Source organism: Ursus americanus, chromosome 11, assembly GCF_024610735.1.
Source record: "Ursus americanus isolate L20-20 chromosome 11, mUrsAme1.1.p, whole genome shotgun sequence".
In the NCBI taxonomy this organism is placed as follows: Eukaryota; Metazoa; Chordata; class Mammalia; order Carnivora; family Ursidae; genus Ursus; species Ursus americanus.
In genome coordinates, this window is record NC_142137.1 from 66,793,845 (window position 1) to 66,815,039 (window position 21,195).

Here is a 21,195-nt window from a genome sequence, read left to right on the forward strand (position 1 = left end):
ATGGAGTGGAGAGGAACATAGGTACTGTGGTTCTAATCGGTTCTCAGGTGTGCAAACACGTGTGCCAAATGCATGACGTTTTTGAAGGCTACTTTCAAATCTGTTAGCACTTTGTGCCCTTTGCAGGAGGAGGAGAACATTTTTGAACTTGTCCTTTTTTAAACTTCATTGCATTGCTTTTGCTGTTGTTGCAAAATGTCTTGTGTGTATATTTTTGTGCAGCGAAAGTAACAGCACTCAGAATGAGAGCTCCAGGGAGATGTAGCCTTTGGTCCTGATTCTGTCTGCCTCCCAGCCTCTTGTAAGTTCCACTTTGGAGCCTTTTGTGCTTTGTTAAAACCAAGGAAGTGTTCCCTAATGGGCGGTGGTATTGTCAGCAGGATTCTGAGCTTCCTAGATGGCGGTACAAAATGGTGCTTTCAATTTTTAATTTTGTTGACCAGATAATAGGTTTATGTTAATTAAAAAAAAAAAAAAACTAAGATGGTGCAAAGGGGATGAGGCTGGAAATTCCTCTCCTATCTGTCCCCTCCCCCAGCCAGCTGGCTTCTCTGCTTGGGGACTGGGTTACCAGTTTCTTTTCTATCCTTACAGAGGATATTCCGTGCACATACAAGCACAGGCATTTCCCTCTTTTTCACACAAATGGTATTCCTTGCTTTATTTTCTTATTTAACACATTCATTGGAGATAATTGCACCTCTGAAAAATAAGCAGGCCCTAGTTCTTTTCTGCGGGAGCGTGGTGCTCCCTTCGGCTGTGCGGAGACTCTCGCTGTTGTAAACAGTGCTGCAGTGAATACCCTTCTATGCAGGTCACTTTGCAATCGTGTCTTTCTAGAGGATAAATTCCTAGAAGTGAAATTTCTGAGTAGGAGTATGTGTGTTTGTAGTCTCAATAGACATTACCAGAAGTGCCTCTCACTTCCACCGGCACTGCAGGAATAACCCGTTTCCCTGAACCTACGCCTCCATCGATATGATGTTGTTATGAGTTTCATTTTTGTTTCTCTGCCATGCTGAGAGGTGAAAACTAATATTTGTTTAGTTTTATAAGTGAGGTTTTACGTTTTTTAGAGCCATCCTTTTTTTTACTGATTTGTAGGCACCGTCTGTAGAGTAGGGGGAGCTAACCTTTGTGATATGAATTGCAAATATTTTTCCCCGTTTGTCATTTATTTTTTATCTTACTTATATTGGTTTTTGCCAGGTAAGGCAGGTATGTTTTATTTGGGCGAAGAGAAATTTCTCTCTCCCTCCCTTTTAAGGACTAAAGATTCTGTTTCACATTTGAAGTCCTCCTCTACTGCAAGATTATTTTTCAAATTCTCCTAAGATTTCCTTTGGTACTTTTTATAGTTTCCTAAAAAGCCTTTTCTATTATGGAGAATGGCAAACATATTCAAAAACAGAATAGTATAATGAAGCCTAAGCACCCATTACCCAGCTTTTTTATATATATAAAGATTTTATTTGTTTATTTGACAGAGAGAGAGGCAGCCAGCGAGAGAGGGAACACAAGCAGGGGGAGTGGGAGAGGAAGAAGCAGGCTCCCAGTGGAGGAGCCTGATGTGGGGCTCGATCCCAGGACTCTGGGTTCACGTCCCGAGCCGAAGGCAGACACTTAACAACTGAGCCACCTAGGCACCCCCCATTACCCAGCTTTAATAGCTGTTGACTCATCTTGTTTGGTCCAGACCCCATCCACTTCCCCTGCTCTTGCATAATTTCTAAAGAAATGCCAGATCTTTTATCACTTCATCCGTGACTATTTTAGTGTATATGTCTAAAGATGGGTAGTCCTTTAAAAGTATAACCACAGGGGCACTTGGGTGGCACAGTCAGGTGTCAGACTCAGTTTCAAGGAGGGTTGTGATCTGGGGGTTGTGAGATCAAGCCCTGTGTCTGGCTCCTTGCTCAGCATGGAGTCCTCTCAAGTTTCTTTTTCCCTCTCCCTCTCCCCCTCCCCTCCCCCCATGCTCCCTCCCCCCAATAAATCTTCTAAAAAATGATTTATTAAAAAATAAATAAAAGTAAAATAAAAATGTAACCACAATACCGTTTTGACACCTAAAAATTAAATACTTTTAAATATCACATAGCTCTTAAGTATTCAGATATTTCATTGTCATATCATAACCTTTTTTGCATTTTCTTGGACTCAGAATCTAAATAAATTCTTTTTTTTTTTTTTTTAAGATTTTATTTATTTATTCGACAGAGATAGAGACAGCCAGCGAGAGAGGGAACACAAGCAGGGGGAGTGGGAGAGGAAGAAGCAGGCTCATAGCGGAGGAGCCTGATGTGGGGCTCGATCCCAGAACGCCGGGATCACGCCCTGAGTTGAAGGCAGATGCTTAACTGCTGTGCCACCCAGGCGCCCCTCAGAATCTAAATAAATTCTATGTATATTGCGATCGGGATCAATCTCCTAAATCTCTTAATTGATGGGTTCCCCTCTTCCACCCCTTCTCCCTACAGTCTTGTGTTTGTCTTCGAGAGTTGTTAGAGAAAATGGATTCTGTAACTTCCTACGTCTGGGTTTTCTTTTTGCATCTTCATTGCATAGTTTAATATATTCCTATATATTTCCTATAAATTGGTATGAGGATCTAGAGTGGCAATAAGATGGAAATTCTTTTTTTAAGTATATTTCATAACTGGCATTGTATTCCATCAGAAGGCAAATAATTTCCAGCTGTCTTTTGGAGGCACTATGCTTAGATGCATTAAATTATTAGGGATTGAAAATGATGTTCTAGTTCTATTATTCCTTTTTCATTTATTTCATTTATTAGCTGTCCTCAGGGTTCATCCACATTTATGCGTGTTGCAGAATTTCCTGCTTTTTAAGAGCTGAATAATACTCCATCAAAAATGTATGTATCATCACATTTTCCTTACCCGTTCATCTGTCAAAGGACACTTAGGTGTTTCCATACTTGGCTATTACGAAAAACATTACAGTGAATATGGGAGTGCTGATATCTCCTTGAGATCCAGATTTCAGTTCTTTTGGATAAATACCCAGAAGTAGAATTATTGGATCATATGGTTGTTGTAGCTTTAATATTGTAAGACATCTGCCCCCCCCCCAAAGAAATCTCCATATTGATTTCCATAGTGGCTGCACTGTTTTGCATTAGCTGGAATGTTTTCATGGAAACTTCTTACCTGTTACTTGATTGATTAGTGCTACAGTTTGTAAAGGAGGGGCAGGATAAATGTCTGGGTTTTTTTCACCTGTATTTACCAGTTGTCAAAATGCATTGGTTCCCTATATCCTATAATGGTAACCAATTATTTTTATCATTTTGAACTCACAGATTTAAATATATTTGATGTTTCAATCTACTGCAATTCTTGTCCTTATTGTTGCTTATATTGTCCCTTATTTGGACAGCAAGCTCCTAGGCAAGTTGGAGCCTGTGTCCTTTTGATACGGTCATAGCAGGTTTTGCTAGTGTCTTTTGATATCTGATAGGAAAAGACATTCCAGGCCCATCTTTGTATATTGTGTGTGGGTTTTGTTCTTGTTTTTTTTTTTTTATTCTTTGAAACCTGAAATCGGCAATTTCTTTATGTATCTGATTCCTTTTAATGAAAAATGCTATTTGAAGATTGTAATCTGGGCACTCACTCGGTGATTCCTCCCTTCCTTGCTTTCATGTAAATATTTGGTCCCTCTTGGAATTTATATTGGTATAAGGCATGAGGTAGGGATCCCAGAGATCTAGTCGTTATTGGAAACAGTACGTGTCATCATAGTGCTTTGTTGTACTACTGCGGACTACTGTTACACATGTCTTTGGGACTGGTTGTGGACTTTCTGCTTTTTCTAGTCTCTGGTTTTTTGGTGAAAAAGAAATTTTTTTTCCTATTCTTGTGTACTTATATGGCCAAACAAATTTTAGGATCAGTTCTGTTTCAGGGGGAAAGAAGTTCATATTTTTATTAAAATCAGTGAACAAAGAGTTGCTATCTTGCTGATCCTTGGGCTTCCCATCTAAAAACATGGGAAAGTTCTTTGCATGAATTAAGTTTTTGTTGCATAAGAAAGTATCCCCAAACTCAGTAACTTAAAACAACAGAGATTTTTTTTTTTTTTTTTTTTTTTTAAGTTCTGCGAGTAGGCTGTGGGTGGTTCCTGTAATTTGGAAAGCCCAGCTGAGGCTGAATAAGCTTTGAGTGGCCTCCCCACAATGCTGGGCTGTCACCTGGTGCCACTCGGCTGGCTGGGGTGGGATGTCCTCATCTGCAGAGGCCAACCCAGGCTGGTTCAGTGGTTACAGAGGCGAGCCTGGTAACACGACAGGGCAAGGCTCCATGTGCAAGTGCTTTTCATGCCTTTGCTTCTGTCACATTTGCTGTTATTGTGTTGGCCAAGGCAAGCACATGAAAACAAGACCAGAGTCCAGAGGTGGAAAAAGAGCCTTCACTTCCTAATGCATTGGAGGAGTGTCCGAGTCACATTGCAAAGGTGGTGTTCATATAGGGAGAGGAGGATTTATTGTGGTCACTTTTGCAAATAATCTGCCATACTCCCCAGTTTTTCCAATTTTCTGTGTCTTTCGGGAACATTGTTAAGCTTTTTCCAGATTGCTTTCTGTTTTCTGCTACTACTGTAAGTGGAGTCTCCCTCCTCCCATTTATTCTAGAATTCTTGAGCGAGTGGTACATGTGCACAGTTAAAATGGAAATGATGTGAAAAGAAATCCACTGAGAAATGCACTCCTTTCCTCTCCCATCTCTATAGGTAACCAGTTTTAAAATACTTTCTTTACTGCTTTTTGGTGGAAATACTGGCAAATATAAATATCCTTCTACCTAGGAAAAGCAGTAGTAGTCTGTATGCCCCGTTCCGCAGCTTGCTCTCTTCTCTTTGTGGTGTTCTCACTCCATGCCAGCGCATGGAGACTGTTCTCATTCTTTCGTCGCTGCCTAATACTCCCTTGTGGTGACTGACCGTGGTTCACTTAACCATCTCCCTGTGACTAGACAGGCTGTGGTTCATTTAACCAGCTCCCTGTGACTAGACAGGCCATGGTTCACTTACCCAGCTCCCCGTGATTAGACATTAGGGTCGTGTACAGCACCGTATGCCATAAATGTCGTGGTACACAGAGGTGTGTCTAGAGAGTGGAGTCCCAAAATGAGATTTCTAAGTCAAAGGGTCAGTTTATCTTTAAAACTATGTTGAGATAACATTTCTCCCTCCCCGGATTGGCAGAAAATCCTAAAGTTGGGTAATTTATTCTGTCTGTGAAGTTACAGAGAACCATTACTCATATATATATACATACATACATACATATGTATGTATATATATATATATATATATATATATATATTTTTTTTTTTTTTTGCTGGTAATAGTTTAAATGGTACAGTCCCTAATGGAAATCTGGCAACATCTTCCAAATTAATTTGTCTTTCTTTATGTGTGAAATTGATTTTTTTTTCATATGTTTAAGTACCATTTATATTTTTCTATGAACTGTTTGTTCCTCTGCCCATTTTTCTGCGTTGCTGATCTTCTTCTTTAGTTCTAGAAGCTCTCTATATTAGAAAGAATAACCCTTTGTGATACGAATTACAAAGATTTTTTCCTTTATAAGTTGTGTGATATATGTTAATGATTTTTTATAATAACTCTGTTCACAGCCGTGTTACAGGAATCAGCAAATTGTGGCCCATGAGCACGATCTGGCCTGCCATGTGTTTTTTGTAAATAAAGTTTTATTGGAATGCAGCCACACTCATTTGCATAACGTGTCTGGTAGCTTTTGCACTAGGGCAGCAGAGACAGACTGTATGGCTTGCAAAACTTAAAATGTTTAGTATCGTGCCTTTTACAGAAAAAGGAAAACCGACCCCAATTTAAAGCAACTACATCAAAGTGTTTAGTATGATGCAGCCGTTTTGATACGGCCTTAAAAATTAAAAAAAAAAATCCAGTTAACTTTTCATGTGTATGTGCAATTATGAAGCCATGGCAGAACAGGCGGTCGCGTGTGGGCGTCAGAAGTGTCTATTTGGGGTAATTACTTGGTCATTGTGATGTATGATATGGCCAGTTTGCTGCCACCTAATCAAATAACGATTAAAACACCTTTGTCCAGTTGTTCTTCTCTACTAAGAAGTACATAAGGAAGCTTTGATCTGGGTGAGTGTGGATAGAAAGTCTCTTAAAATCAACCCAGTCTCTAGCAGTTTGGTTTGGTTCCGAGGATTTCCTTGGTCTCAGTGCTTTCCAAAACTATTCTCCATGCATGGACTACAGGGAGGGGGAAGTAATGTGGAAGTGGACGGTACAATGTGATTTATTTATGATGGCTGTTCAGAACTTTCCTGTTCCTCTTTTGATTGTATAATTGCCCTTTTTTACACTCAGATTTAAGATTATTCTAAGTATGTCTTGGAAATTTATATTCCTACTCAGTGAATTTCTGTCTACATTTGTATTTGTCTTAGAAATTTCCCAAATTGCTCGTCTAACTGATCACTAGTTCAGAAATTCCTCTAAGTGTGTCATATTTCAGGAAAATAGATATAAGCCCATTTTAGGAAAAAACATTTAAAGAACATATCAGTTTCACTGGTAGTTTATTCCCAAAATTTTTGCATAAGAAAAGTTTTCAGCCATTCTTTATGGCTGCTATAGTTCTTTGTAGAAATTTCTTCTTTTGGGAGAAGATCTTTTACTAGAGCAACTATTAAAACTTTAACAGAACTTACCATCCTGACTATATTCTTGAATAGATATTAAACACATTGCTTGTGAACATTTAAGGAAACACTTTTTTTTAAGATTTATTTGAGAAAGGGAGCGTATGTGTGCGTGCATGCACAAGTAGAGGGAGAGGGTCAGAGGGGGAGAACCTTCAAGCAGACTCCCCGCTGAGCACAAAGCCTGATGTGGGGCTCCATTCCATGACCCTGAGATCATAACCTGAGCCAAAATCAAGAGTCTGATGCTCAACCGACTGAGCCACCCAGGTGCCCCAGGCTGTTTCCTTTGTAGGGGTGCAAGAATTCCTTTTCGTTCAGGGGTCCTTCTAGCTGGACTAAGAATCAAATTGACATGAGAGATTAACAAGAGAAAATCAAATTGAACAGCATATGTCCGGGGGAATCCACACAGACATGGAAATTCCAATGACAGGCAAAATGAGGTGTATGTGCCGTTGTGAACTAAGGAGAAGGGGTCGGGGGTCTGGGACTTCCAAGAAAGGAATGCACTTCCCAGGGCGGGAGAAGACGTCCAGATGTTGAGTGATGAGATGGTTGCCCTGTTGTACAGATGAGTCACTCAGATAAAATTTATCTCAGCAAATAACCCTTATTCCTGGAAAGACCCCCAACGTGGATTCTTCTGTGTAGGCAGTTTCTCTTGAGCCCTCAGGGTCTCGATTGCCTTTAGCTCAGAATAATGCACATGCCACAGTGGCCCATTTTGGGGTGGCCTACCCTCAGCCCCTACAGTTCCTCCTCTGAAACTTCCCTGCAGTTTCACACATTAAAAGTTGAGCTGGGGTGGAGGGCGCCTGGGTGGCTCAGTCGGTTAAGCGTCTGACTCTTGATTTCAGCTCAGGTCTTGATCTCAGCGTCATGAGTTCAAGCCCCATGTTGGGTTCCATGCTGGACGTGGAACCTACCTTAAAAAAAATGTTGAGCTGGTAGGTGGTTTCATCTCAATGAACCAGTCTCTTAGTCCTGACAGCAAGTCCGTTGAGACAGACTCATTTTAGGAGGTGGTGCAGGAGTATTCTCAAAGTTAGGCTTGTGGTGGGCCTGCTGCTGGGAACTCGGTAAGCAAGGTCCCAGGCTGGTATTTCCAGGGTAGCTTTATTGGCTCCATAAAGTCAACGTTAGTTCCCTATAGCTGTCTGGTCATATCCGAGTCTATGCACGTCTCTCTCAAATATGGCATTCCAGTCAAAACTTTGGTAATACAACCAGTGTTTCCAGTGGTGTCCTGTCATAAGGAGAACGGATTCTTATTGAACTTATGCAAATAAATAGGTTGCCATGAACATGTAAGAATATTCACTAAGTTTCTGAATTCTGGAGGGTTCAGATCGGGGGAAAAGATAAATGTTTAAATTTGTTCAGAAAGGTGTATTTTATCAAATTACAATAAGTCAGTTTAAGAGAAGAAATTTTCTTAAATCTTAAGAAAAAATGAAACATTTTTAAAAAGTCAGCAGTGTTCCAAACAAAAAGTCATAAAAAGTGCCATTATCTTCTTCAACTTATTCAGTTCCACATTATTAATTCTTCTTCTTAAATCCAGTTTTTCTACTAATTCCAGAAATTTTTACCTGTTCAGTTTTATGATCTGAAGGTTACCAGATATCGATACTCAGTTTTTTCCATGAATCTCATTGAAGATGCAGCACTTTTGCAGGAAACTTTTGTAAAGGTATCTGAGTAAAAGTATAACGTCTGTAAATGGTAAAAAACTTAAAAATGGCCATGGCTGAAGATCTGATTAGAGTTCATTACACTGCAATTGACAGGGAAATTTGGTTATTTTTGTGACATACGCTTTAGGGTAATAACATACCAGGGCTTTATATTTCTAGGAGTTTCATATAATTTTTAGAACACTTAATTTTAGTAACATATCTACGTAAGTATAATGCAGGAGCGTTCAATATCACTCATTTGACAAGGCTTCCCATGTAATTTAACATGCCAAATAAGCCTAATTACTTTAATTTCTCAAAAAAAAATCTTTGAAACATTCTGTGGACTCTTTGGAACACCTCAGCTTGTGTGGTCAAAAGACTTTATTTTAGAAATTGATTTTGGGAAGTGTGTCGGAAATATCAAAAGGTTTGGATGTTTGATTAACTAGAATCACAAATCATTATGAAACAATATTTAATAATCCATTTAACCACAATGACAGTACAACATTTCAAAGGCAAATATAGGTTACATAGTTGTGAGCAAAATTTAGCTCTTTTCATGTTAAGACTCACTTTCCTTAAGTAATCAGAGCTGATAAACATAGGAAATTATTTTGGCAAACAAGAATTATTTCTTATGCAGATAACTTGTAAAGAAAAATTGTTTATAATATCTTATTGAGAGCAGACCAATAGTTCAAGAGAACTTTGTACTTTTAACAAAGAAAAAGTGCACCAGCGTACTTTTGATATTGAAACTCATTTACTTATTTAAATTTATCCTCATCTCAGCCAGTACTGACCACACATAAAGTTTTTTTTCTTTTTTCTTTTTTCTTTTTTTATTATGATACGTTAGTCACCATACAGTACATCATTAGTTTTTGATGTAGCATTCCATGATTCATTGTTTGCGTATAACTAACCCAGTGCTCATCGCAATACGTGCCCTCCTTAATACCCATCACCGGGCTAGCCCACCCCCGACCCCCCTCCCCTCTGAAGCCCTCAGTTTGTTTCCTGGAGTCCATAGTCTCTAGTGGTTCGTCTCCCCCTGTTTACCCCCCCTTCATTTTTCCCCTTCCTTCTCCTACCGATCTCCCTGCTATTCCTTATGTTCCACAAATAAGTGAAACCGTATGATAGTTGTCTTTCTCTGCTTGACTTATTTCACTTAGCAGTATCTCCTCCAGTCCCATCCATGTTGATGCAAGTGTTGGGTAATCATTCTTTCTGATGGCTGAGTAATATTCCATCGTATATATGGACCACATCTTCTTAATCCAGTCATCTGTTGAAGGGCATCTTGGCTCCTTCCACAGTTTGGCTCTTGTGGACATTGCTGCTATGAACATTGGGGTGCATATGGCCCTTCTTTTCACTACGTCTGTATCTTTGGGGTAAATACCCAGTTGTGACCACACATAAAGTTTCTTTCTGAAGACTGTTTCTCCATGAAGCTTCTGCAAGTTTCTTTTTTACATTCAGATTTTGTCCTAAATTTTCCCTCGTTAAATAACCAGTCCCACTTCAGGACAAAATTATTTTCTTTTTCCCCAACAAATATGTATTTTCATTCTTCATACTTTTTCTTATCAAAAGCACATCCCATTTTCCTCACATACCGAGTTGTTTCCCTTGTTGTTTCCAGTGATCTTAATTATATTTGTTAGAATTCTTAATGCTTAGAAACCTTAATTTCTAGTGGAAACCAAGTAGTAAGCAATTGTGAACTGTCATGCCAGAATTTTTGTTTGGCAGATTTATATTTTTTATATGAATGTGGTTTTTTTCCATAGTACAGTCTTTCAGTAAAGCATAAAGTATGATTATTAACGGACCCAAATTTATCCTTAGTTTCTGCATGGTAAGAAGAAGTAGATAAGCCATGTTCCTTACATAATGTTGCCTTATTTTATCTTATTGGAAATGATCTAGATAATCAATGAACTTAACTTTGACTCATCATTTAACTTAATAAGACTTTAAAATTTTAGGTTATCAAAGATTTTGGAAGCTATTTAAAAGTTTACCTACAAGGCTTTTTGTTTATATCTATTTAATTTACTTGTTTTTGAACAGTTATGCTTAGACTACCCATAAAACTTGATGAGGCATCAGACAAAGTCAGCCGTTATTCTAAGTTTTTTTTTCCCCCTCTGGAAGATTTTGCAACAGAGAGACCGTGAACTTATTTGACTTTTAGTAAACACAAGCAGAATAAACGTTTTGTATTTAATGCTGATAACTCTAAATACGTGTCTGCTTTAATTAAACCAGCAACCTTAAGTTAGTTTTTTTTTTTTAAAGATTTTATTTATTTATTCGACAGAGATAGAGACAGCCAGCGAGAGAGGGAACACAAGCAGGGGGAGTGGGAGAGAAAGAAGCAGGCTCATAGCGGAGGAGCCTGATGTGGGGCTCGATCCCATAACGCCGGGATCACGCCCTGAGCCGAAGGCAGATGCTTAACCGCTGTGCACCCAGGCGCCCCTAAGTTAGTTTTAATACCAAATATTGTCCCAGATCAGTTGAACCAGAAAAACATTTGGATTAGTTTCTATCTTTCTGAGCTTTAGGATGGCCAGTCCTTACAAGTGCTTGCCTTCAAATCAACTAAGGCTCTTTTACAAATTGATTTTAGCAATACCATCCAGAGGTAGGGAAAATATCTCACATTTACAATAAACATGGTCACACAAAAAAATCCACAGACAAGATACAAATCTTAATTTTGTTTCTAATATTTGTGGAGAGGACATTACAGGCCCAATTTTTAAATATTTCTTTTTTTTTGCCTTCAGCCTTAAGACATTGTGTTTATATTTCAAAAACATAAGATTTATGATTTCAAGGGACAGAGAAAGAATGTAAAAAAATTTTTTTCTAGAGTTTTCAGGATAATTGCTATTAATTGCTATTTAATTTTTTTTTTTTTAGGTATAGAACAATTGTGTTCCAATATCTTGATCTTTCATAATATGTACAAACATTTTGATAGGAATAGGTGAGGCTTGGAGGTTGGTAAAGACTGGTGGGCTTTAACTTGTTTCTAGAGTTGGCAGTTCTGGTTTTGGAGAGGTTTGTAGAAGAAAGACAGTTGTTCCTAATTCCCCCAAAGACCTGGATTACAGCCTGAATATCAAGGGATTGGCCCATATTTTTAACTAAATTTCCTTTTTTATATCAGGGAGAATTTAAACTAAAATGGGAACCAAGAGATTTATGACTTTGTAAGGTATGTATAAAGCATTTTAACAAAAGGCTTTTTTGGGGGCCCTAAATTTACCCTTGGCTTCAAGTACTCCCTGAACATTGGCCTTTTGCAGATCATTTGTATAAGGGCCTAGGAGAAATTTTGGTCATCTGTTTTCTCAGTGAAGACGAAGTTGTGAATCTAGTCAAGTAATCTATCTAATTACTCTCTAAATTGGGTAGGGTCTTTTGAAAATAGAGGTAAAAGGATTTTATAAAAGATCTCAGCTGTCCAGGGCACACGAGTTCTTTCACAGTGGTCTAGGATACAGCTGCAAAGGACATTGTACGGGAATGCCCAAAGCAGGCAGAACCTTATCCCAGAGCCCAGGGACAGTAGGAGCTAGGCCAATCTTATTGGCAGTCTCGGGTGCTTTGTTAGATTTATTTTCAGGCTTTCAACTTTTACGTGAGCATACTGGATACTTTGGAGCCTAGAGTTTAGGCCCGAATGATCTCTGTAAATTTTGTAGGAAAGGGGAAGTTAAAACAGGCAATTGAGCCTGGATTTTAAGAAGGGGAATTTACTTTGGGTGTGGACATTTATTTTTAAGTCTTGAGGCTAATTTCTGTTCTTTTATCTTGTCAGGGGAGTCCCTGAGGCTAGCCATTACACTAATAAAGCAATTGAGAGCGCTTTTTTTTTTTTTTTTTGTAATATAGCCAATTTAAAGGGTCCATTGTCTGGTGAGTAGGATCTATTAACAGCAACTCAGACTAATAAGCCTTTTAGTGGCTTAACCAAAGATGCAAGAGGCTTCCAGAGAAGAGCATAGATGATGCAGACCCCATGATCCAAAAGTTTACTCCCGAAATGAGTGTGAGAAAGCAAAGGCCCGGGCAGTATCCCACAAGAATGTGAGATGGCTCCAGTTACAGGCCTGCTAATCTATAACACCAGGCAGGTGCTTCTGGAATGGGACCCTCGAGCACTAATCAAGCAGTGAAGGTTGAGACGACAAAAGTTCCTATGGGCTGGAACCTCTCGAGACAGACACCCCTGAGAGCTGGCACAGCTGGACAGAGAGAGGGGCTCGGATCCCCAGTCTATTCGACTGGCCACCAAGGCGCACCCTCTGGATGGTGGAGACCAAAGAGAACATTCCCATTGGTCAAAAAAGCCAAGCTCTTGGCGCATGGAACAAGATGAAAGGAAAACTCTGACAGCTTTATGTAAGCCTGGGGTCTGCTAGAGCCACACTGACACCTGGGAGGGGTATGCTGTGGGGTTGGGGACTATGCGTTGTCTTAGAGTATACCTCATTGCATTGAGCTTGGCAGGTGACCTATTGTCCGTCTACCCTGTTCTGGGACCAACTTCTGTCATGGGAGTCTTCTTGAGGCCGGTGCTCTAGCAGCTTTTGAGTGCTTGACCCCTGCCCACCAATTTTGTGGTGTTGGCCTCCAAGATGTCCCTTAGCAACAGATGACAAACAATGTAAGAGACACAGAGGAGAACAAAGACCATCTCTGGGAGGAAATGGATCAGATACCAAATGTAACCAGAGTCGCTAAGCCCAAGGAACTAGTTCCACAAACATTTTCTCCTGCTGATCTAAATTTAGAAAGTAAGAAAAGGACTCTCACCATCTTGCTCCTTCAACCCTGCAGGTAGAGATTCCGGGAGGCTGACATGGTAAGAAATCTCACCTTCTGTGGCTGCCGGTCAGATGTCCCAGGATCTCCCTGCTGCAGTATGTCCGGGCCGAGTGGTGGCCAGCGAGTCAAAGTAGCCTGCCAACTATGCCAGCTGTCCGGGAGCAAGAATTCCTGTCCCTTTCTAGGGACATTCCTGTCCTTCTGTCTGGACTAAGAATCACATTAACATGAGACAGATTAACAGGAGAAAATGAACTTTAATAGTATGCGTACAGGGAATCCACACAGGGAAATTCCGAAGACAGGCAAAATGAGGTATATATGTAGCTGGGATACAGAGGTGCAAGAGCCCCTGGCTTAGGGGCTCCCAGACAGACTGGGTTTGGCCATGCACCACTGACAAAATCCACAGGCAGAGAAAGGAGCCGTGGTAAAAACAAGAAAGGAACTAATTTCATTGAGACCACCAGCTGGGAAAACAGCACTGTAGCATCTCAAAGGCTGTCTCCAAAGTGCTGAAAGTGCTTCCAGGTTTATATAAGGAAAATGTGGGCAAAGGTGGATGGGTGCGTGCAGGTGGGCCATGAGGCCCCACATGCTGGGGTCAGGCATGTGGGGTCTTGCTGGCTCAGGGCAGACCTTATTGCTTAAGGGGGTTCTCATCATAGATGCTTTGCCCACAGGGTCTTTTTTTTTTTTTTTTTTTTGCCCGAGTTAAGAGATAAGCTGGACAGAAGAACTTAATCAGTTAGAAAGTTTGAGGTCAAAATGCAGGTGGTTGAAGTCCTCCTTCAAATAGGTTGTTCTGAACTAAGGACACGGGGCAGGGGTCTGGGGCTTCAGAGGAAAGGAATGCACTTGCCAGGGCAGTGAGAAGAGCAGATACCTTGTAATTAGATGGTTGCCCTGCCGTACAGATGGGTCACTCAGATAAAATTTATCTCCAAGAATAACCCTTATTCTGGGAAGGACCCCCATTGTGGATTCTTCTCTGTAGTTAAGGGAAGGGCAGATGTTTCTCTTGAGCTGCAGGGTCTCCATTACCATCAGCTGAGAATAATCTTCATACCAGCATGGTCCATCTTGGGGGGTGACCTGCCCTCGGCCCCTACGCCTTCTTTGGAAATTTTAAGAGCAACATACCCAAAATGTGATATTGATCATGTCCTCTGGGAAAGAGTTTCTTACCGTGTGTGGCCTTCTGGGACCCCAACCCCACCATACATGAACAGTTTTGGAGTGACACCGGGGAAGCTGTGGAAAGCGTGCGCGCCAGGCTTTCTGCGGACTCTGGGCAGGAAAGGATAATAGCTGGATAGAGTTGGATGATGGCTTCAGAGTTCAGAAAACTTAGTAGGTTGGAGCAGTGGCTAAATCTAACAAGATGAAATTTTACAGGGATGATTTAAGATTCTCTTTTTGTACAAAGTAACAACTGAACAGGCACAGGCCAGGACTGAACTGAACTCACAGATCGCTATAAACCGGAAAGTAGTTAAGTCTTAATCATTTAGCATAAGGACAGATACATCTGCATATATTAAGGGTGTAATGATGCTCGCAGAGTCTGTTAAAGGAAGTTCTTTTTCTTCTGATGATCTTGATGGTTATGTAAAAATGAGATAGAGGAAGGCATTAACTACGTGATTTCACAGAGTCAAATGAGCGTGCTTAAGTAGAACACGCTTGCCATTTGAAGGGTGCTTGGGTGACTCAGTCGGTTAAGTGGCTGCCTTTAGCACAGGTCATGATCCCAGGGTCCTGGGATTGACCCCCTCCCCCCTTTGCATCTGGCTCCCTGCTCAGCGGGGAGTCTGCTTCTCTCTCTCCTTCTGACCCTCCCCCCCACTCATGCTTATGTGAGCACGCGTGCTCTCTCATATGAATAAAGAAATCTTTAAAAAAAACAAAACAAGCTTGGCATTTGAAAAGGTGAACTAGTTATATAGAAATAACACATATATGCGAAACTTCAGTTCTCAAGGGTCCCATTAATAAAGGATCTGTCCATCCCTGTCCATGGCTAAAGTTCAGAAGGAAATTTTTTAATTTTAGTTTTTGAGTGTCTCTGTTTTTAAATTGAGAGAGCTACATTGCTGAAGATTTACTGTTTTTTCCCCAAGATTTAATTGTGATTTATGTAAAAAACCAAAGAAACAGATGCTTAGGGATGGGGACTTGTCCTCTGCATTCTGACCCCCACAGGAACTTTTCTGCTGCCAGTTTGTCATTTTGAACTGCTTGATTCTCTTGTTCATTTTAGGTTCCAGTGTTTTGTTTTTTGTTTTGTTTTTCAGAATAGGAAACACAGTAGTGTACTAGCTATATCCAGTGTTTTGCTTTATTTAGAATGTCTTCTTAATAAATTCTTTGGTTCAGGATTGTTGGTTTGTATCATCTTGGGCTCTCTTGGCTGTGGGACCGAATCTGAACTCACATTAGCTTAGGCACAAAAGGAGATCCGTTGGCTCCTGTGTCTGAGAGCAGGAGAGTAGCCTCAGGCTTCTCCCTCAAGTGATCTCCTCAGGACGTTCTTTCTCTGTGCTTCAGCTGCTTAGCCCCTGGCAGCATTTTCAGAGGAAAAGACCCATGCTCCCCAGCATCTGTATCAGTTTCTAGGAAAGAGTTCTCATTATCCCTGTTTGGGTTATGTGCTTCCAATGGCTTGGAGTCACGCAGGAAGTTTCCAGAAGGAAGGAATGTGGAGCAGACGATGTAACAGATGTTTACAACATGGTCAATTAGACTGAATGCTTTGATACCCCTTTCTCCTCTCTCAAAAGGAAATATGTGTTAAGGATGATGGATTATGCACATACTAGGTCTGTTCCAGTGCCTGGGACATTGAGAGCTTTGGGTCTGCTAATGTTTATTTTACTGTAGCTAGATGATGGAACTTACGTTTAAGATTGCTGTCTACTCTCCCTTCACCTTCATCTGTAATACTTTTTGGTATTGCCGTTGAAGAGATCATTGTTGATAGTATGTGTTCAACATATAATATCATGTCCCCTGCTGCCCAGGAACTAGGTAGAGATTTAGCTCCTGAAAATACTTGAGTCATTTCTTCAAGTGTAGCCAACACTGGGGAAAGCAGTATCAAAAAATGGACCTTTTCTCAAAGGCGGTATGAAGCATTGGGGGACTGATGGGCAGTTGGGGTGGAGGCCAGCATCTCTGAATGCTGTCAGTGGTGGAGCGAGGGAGAAGTCGGAGCCAGATACAAGGATGGGACCAGAAAAGCAGGTAAAGGGAGATAGTGCCCCGAGGGTTTCTATTCTAGAGGCTTCCGGGCTACCTAAGCTTGGTAAGAGTGGTTGCTTAAATTTGTTTTCTGTTGACATGTTGTGCTCCTTTGGGGATGTGCTTTTTAATGTTTTTTGTTCTGTAAAATTTCTCTCAATTCTAATTTTTAAGAAGCATCACTGTTTTTTTTTTTTAAGGCTTAAATCAATGTTTACATAAACCTACAATGTTTATATACATTTTCCCATGGCTGAAGTTCAGTTATATTTAAATGTGGAAGGGAGCTTCCAGTTTTAGTTTTTGACCTGTTCCATGAAGTTGTACGTTTGGTACACAGAGGCTTTGGTATTCTGTAGCGGGGATTAGCTAGATTTAGCTGCATTATAAAAAAGAAACTGTTAACCAGGATCCCTAAGGAACAATAACCAGACAGCGGTTGCTCATCCGGCTCTCGTGTGCACACCAGGCCCTTCCCAGGAAGCCCGCAGTCCTGGGGGCCATGCGTGGCCCAGGGACCCTCCTTACCCTCCCCACGCATTTATCTGTATCTGCCCTCGATGCGTGAGGAATTGAGATTGGGGTGACGTGGTCTTTAAAAAATACCCCACAACGTGACCAGCAGAATTCTATCAGCGTTTGCAGCAGTGTGAGCGCGAGCCATCAGCAGTCTCGCTGTCCCGGGTGCTGACCCCAGGAAAACTGTCCCTGTCACGCTCACAGAGTTGTCCGCGCCTGCGGCCTGCTCCCTTCACCCCCTTCCCAGCCCCTCAGGACGGAAGTCCAGGAAGACCAGGAGCTGATGCTGTTCTCTGACTGACAGACTGGACCGTTTGTTTCTTTCTAGCATTTTCTTATGAAGAAAACCTCCGACATGTAGAAAACTCAATCATTTTCCATTGAACTCCATCAACCTACTATGTAGATTCTGTAAACAACGTTTCGCTCTACCTGCTTTGTTGCATATTCACCCCTCAGTCCATCTTCTTGTTTTTTACGTGTATCAAAATAAATTAGTATTTGGAGGTTTTTGTTTTTGTTTTTTTTTAAACCTTTTACCAGTAGCTGTGAATCCTTAATCCTTGTTCTGAGGATTTCAGGCATCATTAAGCAAGTGTGGGGAGAGCACACAGGCAAGCAGGAGGGCTAGCGTGGTTCTGACCATATGGTGAGTGTTCAGTAAATATTTGTTAAATGAGTGCGGTCCCATTAGTCCTATTTGACTCGCTCTGCGCATATCCTTGAACTTGCCACTTAGGACAGTTACTTTTCAAATAAATCGTCGGTTTCCTAGGTACATGTTATCTACAGTGTATAAGATAGACCTTCTCTTATGAGATAGTCTGTGAAAGACAGTTACTTAGAATTTGAAATGGATTAAATATGTTAAGTACTATAAATATGTATATAAGAGATCTGTTTTTTTACAACAGTATCATCTTGGGATATGCGCATGGTGGTATTCCCGGGAATCCCTGTTTCTAGGTTGACGCACGCCTCAAGGAGCCTCTTGAGGACAAGGCTGAAGGAGCAGCCCCAACTCACATCAACCAGAACAGCTTCTCTTTAGTTTTCCATGGAATTAAGATTTTATTGTACGGAAAGTTTGAAAATCACAGCTGTTAGGTTAGCTGGCCAGTATACACAACCAGTATACACAAGAGATGGTGGTATTCTAGTAGAAGAATGTAAGTCTGTCTTGCTACCCGGACCTTAAATTCTGAGTTTAGTTGGCTAGGGGTACTGCATTATTAAAATTCATCCCAGTGGCTCTAGGATAGCATTTTCACTGCCAGGGAATAATCTAAACATGTATATATCTTACACGAGTGTACACGCGTCTATATGTTTCTTAAGGCCCTGAGAGTGAGTGTGCCCAGAATGAACGATCTATTTTCGCTTCTTACCTCTTTAAAGAAAGGGTGTTGGGGCACTTAGGTGGCACAGTTGGTTGGGCGTCTGACTCTTGGTTTGGGCTCAGATCGTGATCTTAGGGTCTTGAGGTCCGGCCCTGTGTCGGGCTCTGCACTCGAAGTGGACCTACTTGAGATTCTCTCTCCCTCTGCCCCCACCCCCCCCCAAATAAATAAATCTTTTTAAAAAAGAAAGAAACAAAGGGCCTGCTTCCCCCCCCTCCCCCGCCTCTGATGAAACGGGTGTGTTTTGAGAACGTTTTGGGAGCTGATGTCTGAATGCGGTGTGGGCAGCTACCAGAAACCTTCCTTGTTTCCAGAACAGAGCAGGGGCCCTCACCATTGGTGTCCTCTTTCCTCACAATAGGGCTGATGAATCATTTTGGTAATATGTCTTCCTTTATTTCAAAAACAACCACAGCCACGGTCATGAGTGTTTGTTCGTACCAGCATGTTTACAAAGTGTGTGATAAAGATTGTTCAGGGTTTTTTTGGTAACTTCCTCTGTTCGTCTCTATTCCTAATAGGCTCGGGTTATGTATGATTTTGCTGCCGAACCTGGAAATAATGAACTGACGGTTAATGAAGGAGAGATCATCACAATTACAAACCCGGTAAGAGGTTTTAAAATCTGGTAGTCTCTTAAGGACTTATTTTTAAGATTTTATTTTGTTCAATATGTTGATCTTTCAAACCCACACAAATTTTTACCCTGTTGTTTATGAGGTATTGGTGTTGAAGTAAGACTCTATTTTATAAACGTTGAATAAAAGTTAAGTCCCCTGAAGGTAGTTGGATGGGGTTCCGTCAGACAGAAATGGAGAGATGTCCAGACAGATCCCATCCAGATCACAGGTGTAGAGATTAGAAGGTATTCAGTGTTTCTTGGAAGTCACAGCTAGGGCTGATTGACAGCCTGTGAGCCAGGTGTTTGGCTGAGTACTACACATGTATTCTGGACATGTTTTCTCCACGAACTCTATGAGCTAGGGACTTTTCATCTGTTTTACAAATGAGGGTAATGAGACGTAGAGGATAAACAACTTGCCCAAGATCATTCTGTTTTTAAGTGGCAGAGCAAGGATTCAAAACCACATCTGTTCGGCCTCTGAGCCTCTGCTTTTTCTCTCTGCTGGGAGTACAGCATGTAAACAAGGTCCCAGGGGTACAGGGCACGTATATGCCAGGAGCAGACAGACTAAGAAAACTGGCTTTTCGAGCCAAATCAGACAGGACCTGTGGGCCAGGGTGTAGACTTTGGACTTCATTTGTAAGTAGTGGATTCATTGAAGGGTTTTCTTGTTGATGTTGTTGTTGGCAGGTGATGTGATGAGACTTGCATTTCCAGGAAATTAATCTAGCACAGGTGTGTTGAATGAACTGGTGTGGCTAGAGCCTGGGGATGCAACTTAGGTCGTAGCAACAGGAATTGAAAAAAGCTGAACACAGGAGGCCTTGCAGAGTCAGACCCAGAGGACTTGGTGCCAGATAAAATACTGTTGGAGAGAGAAGAGGCAAGGATCCCTGAGATTTTTGGCCTTTGACCTGAGAGAATGGTGGATTTATTAAAGTATGTGAGTCAGGAGGAAAGCTTCTTTGGAAAGATTAAATGAGTTTATTGTTAGATATGTTGAGCTTGAAGAACAGTAAATAATTAACCCTTCCCTGTAGGTAATGCATCAGTTTAAAAATGGAAATGCTGAGCTGGAGGTGGGAGCTGGGGATAGGCCAGCTCTCGGGACACCTCTGAGGAAAGCATGTGAAGAAGGTGTCCAGGACAGCCGGAGACATGTTGGGAAGGGAAGGAGGAGATGCCGACATTCCTCCAGGTGGGAGGGACAGGGGGCTGGGGCAGTGCAGAGACCGGGGAAGGAGAACAGGGAATGACCAAGAGAGGATGGTGGCTTCTTAATATTGAAAGTATTTTCAAAACCTGTTTTATATGTTTTAGATACAAAAAAGAATCACTGGGTAGGAAAAATAGATATAGTTTTAGATAATATGCTAGGTGTATATAAGTAAATAGGTTTTATTTTTAATTGTAGGATAGATTAAAGATTCTTTATCCATCTGATTTTTTTAAATGAAATAGTCTTCATATTTGGTAAAATAGTACTATCTTTTAAGTTGCTGTCATGGTCAAAAATGGACAAAGTTGTGGCTTAAAGTGATTTTTATTTTTATTATTTATTTAAAAATATATTTTATTTATTCATTTGAGAGAGAGAGAGAGCATGGGCAAGGAAGGGGCAGTGGGAGAAGAAGCAGCACACTCCTCGCTGAGCTGGGAGCCCAACACGGGGCTCGATCCCAGGACCCTGAGATCATGACCTGAGCCGAAGGCAAACACCCAACCATCTGAGCCACCCAGGCACCCCTTAAAGTGATTTTTAAAAAAGAATGTGCTGTCGGGGCACCTGGGTGGCTCAGTCAGTTAAGCATCCCACCCTTAGTTTAGGCTCAGGTCATGATCTCAGGATCATGGGATCAAGCCCCGAGTTGGGCTCTGCGCTGAGTTTGCTTAAGATTCTCTCTTCCTCTCCCTGTGCATGACTTCCCTCTTCCTCCCGCATACATGCTCACATTCTCCCTAAATAAATAAATAATAAATAAAGTCTTCTAAAAAAAAAAAAAAGAATGTGTTATCTGGATTCAGATAGGTATTAACTAATTGAGACATGATTTATGAACTTAAGACAACTCTTATTTTTAAGGTGAAAAAGTAGGACTTTGTTGAGATAATCGATTGAAAAGTGGGAATTCTAGTAT

At 41.0% G+C, this 21,195-nt stretch overlaps 1 protein-coding gene across 2 annotated transcripts in view; it reads left to right on the forward strand.

Annotated features, from left to right (window-relative positions):
* The window catches only part of SNX9 (sorting nexin 9), a 108,618-nt gene that overhangs the window by 31,084 nt on the left and 56,339 nt on the right, over positions 1–21,195 (forward strand). For both annotated transcript variants that reach the window (XM_045805414.2, XM_045805415.2), the window contains exon 2: positions 18,954–19,040. In XM_045805414.2, the coding sequence (XP_045661370.1) occupies positions 18,954–19,040 (87 nt within the window). The remainder of the gene's footprint in view (positions 1–18,953; positions 19,041–21,195) is intronic.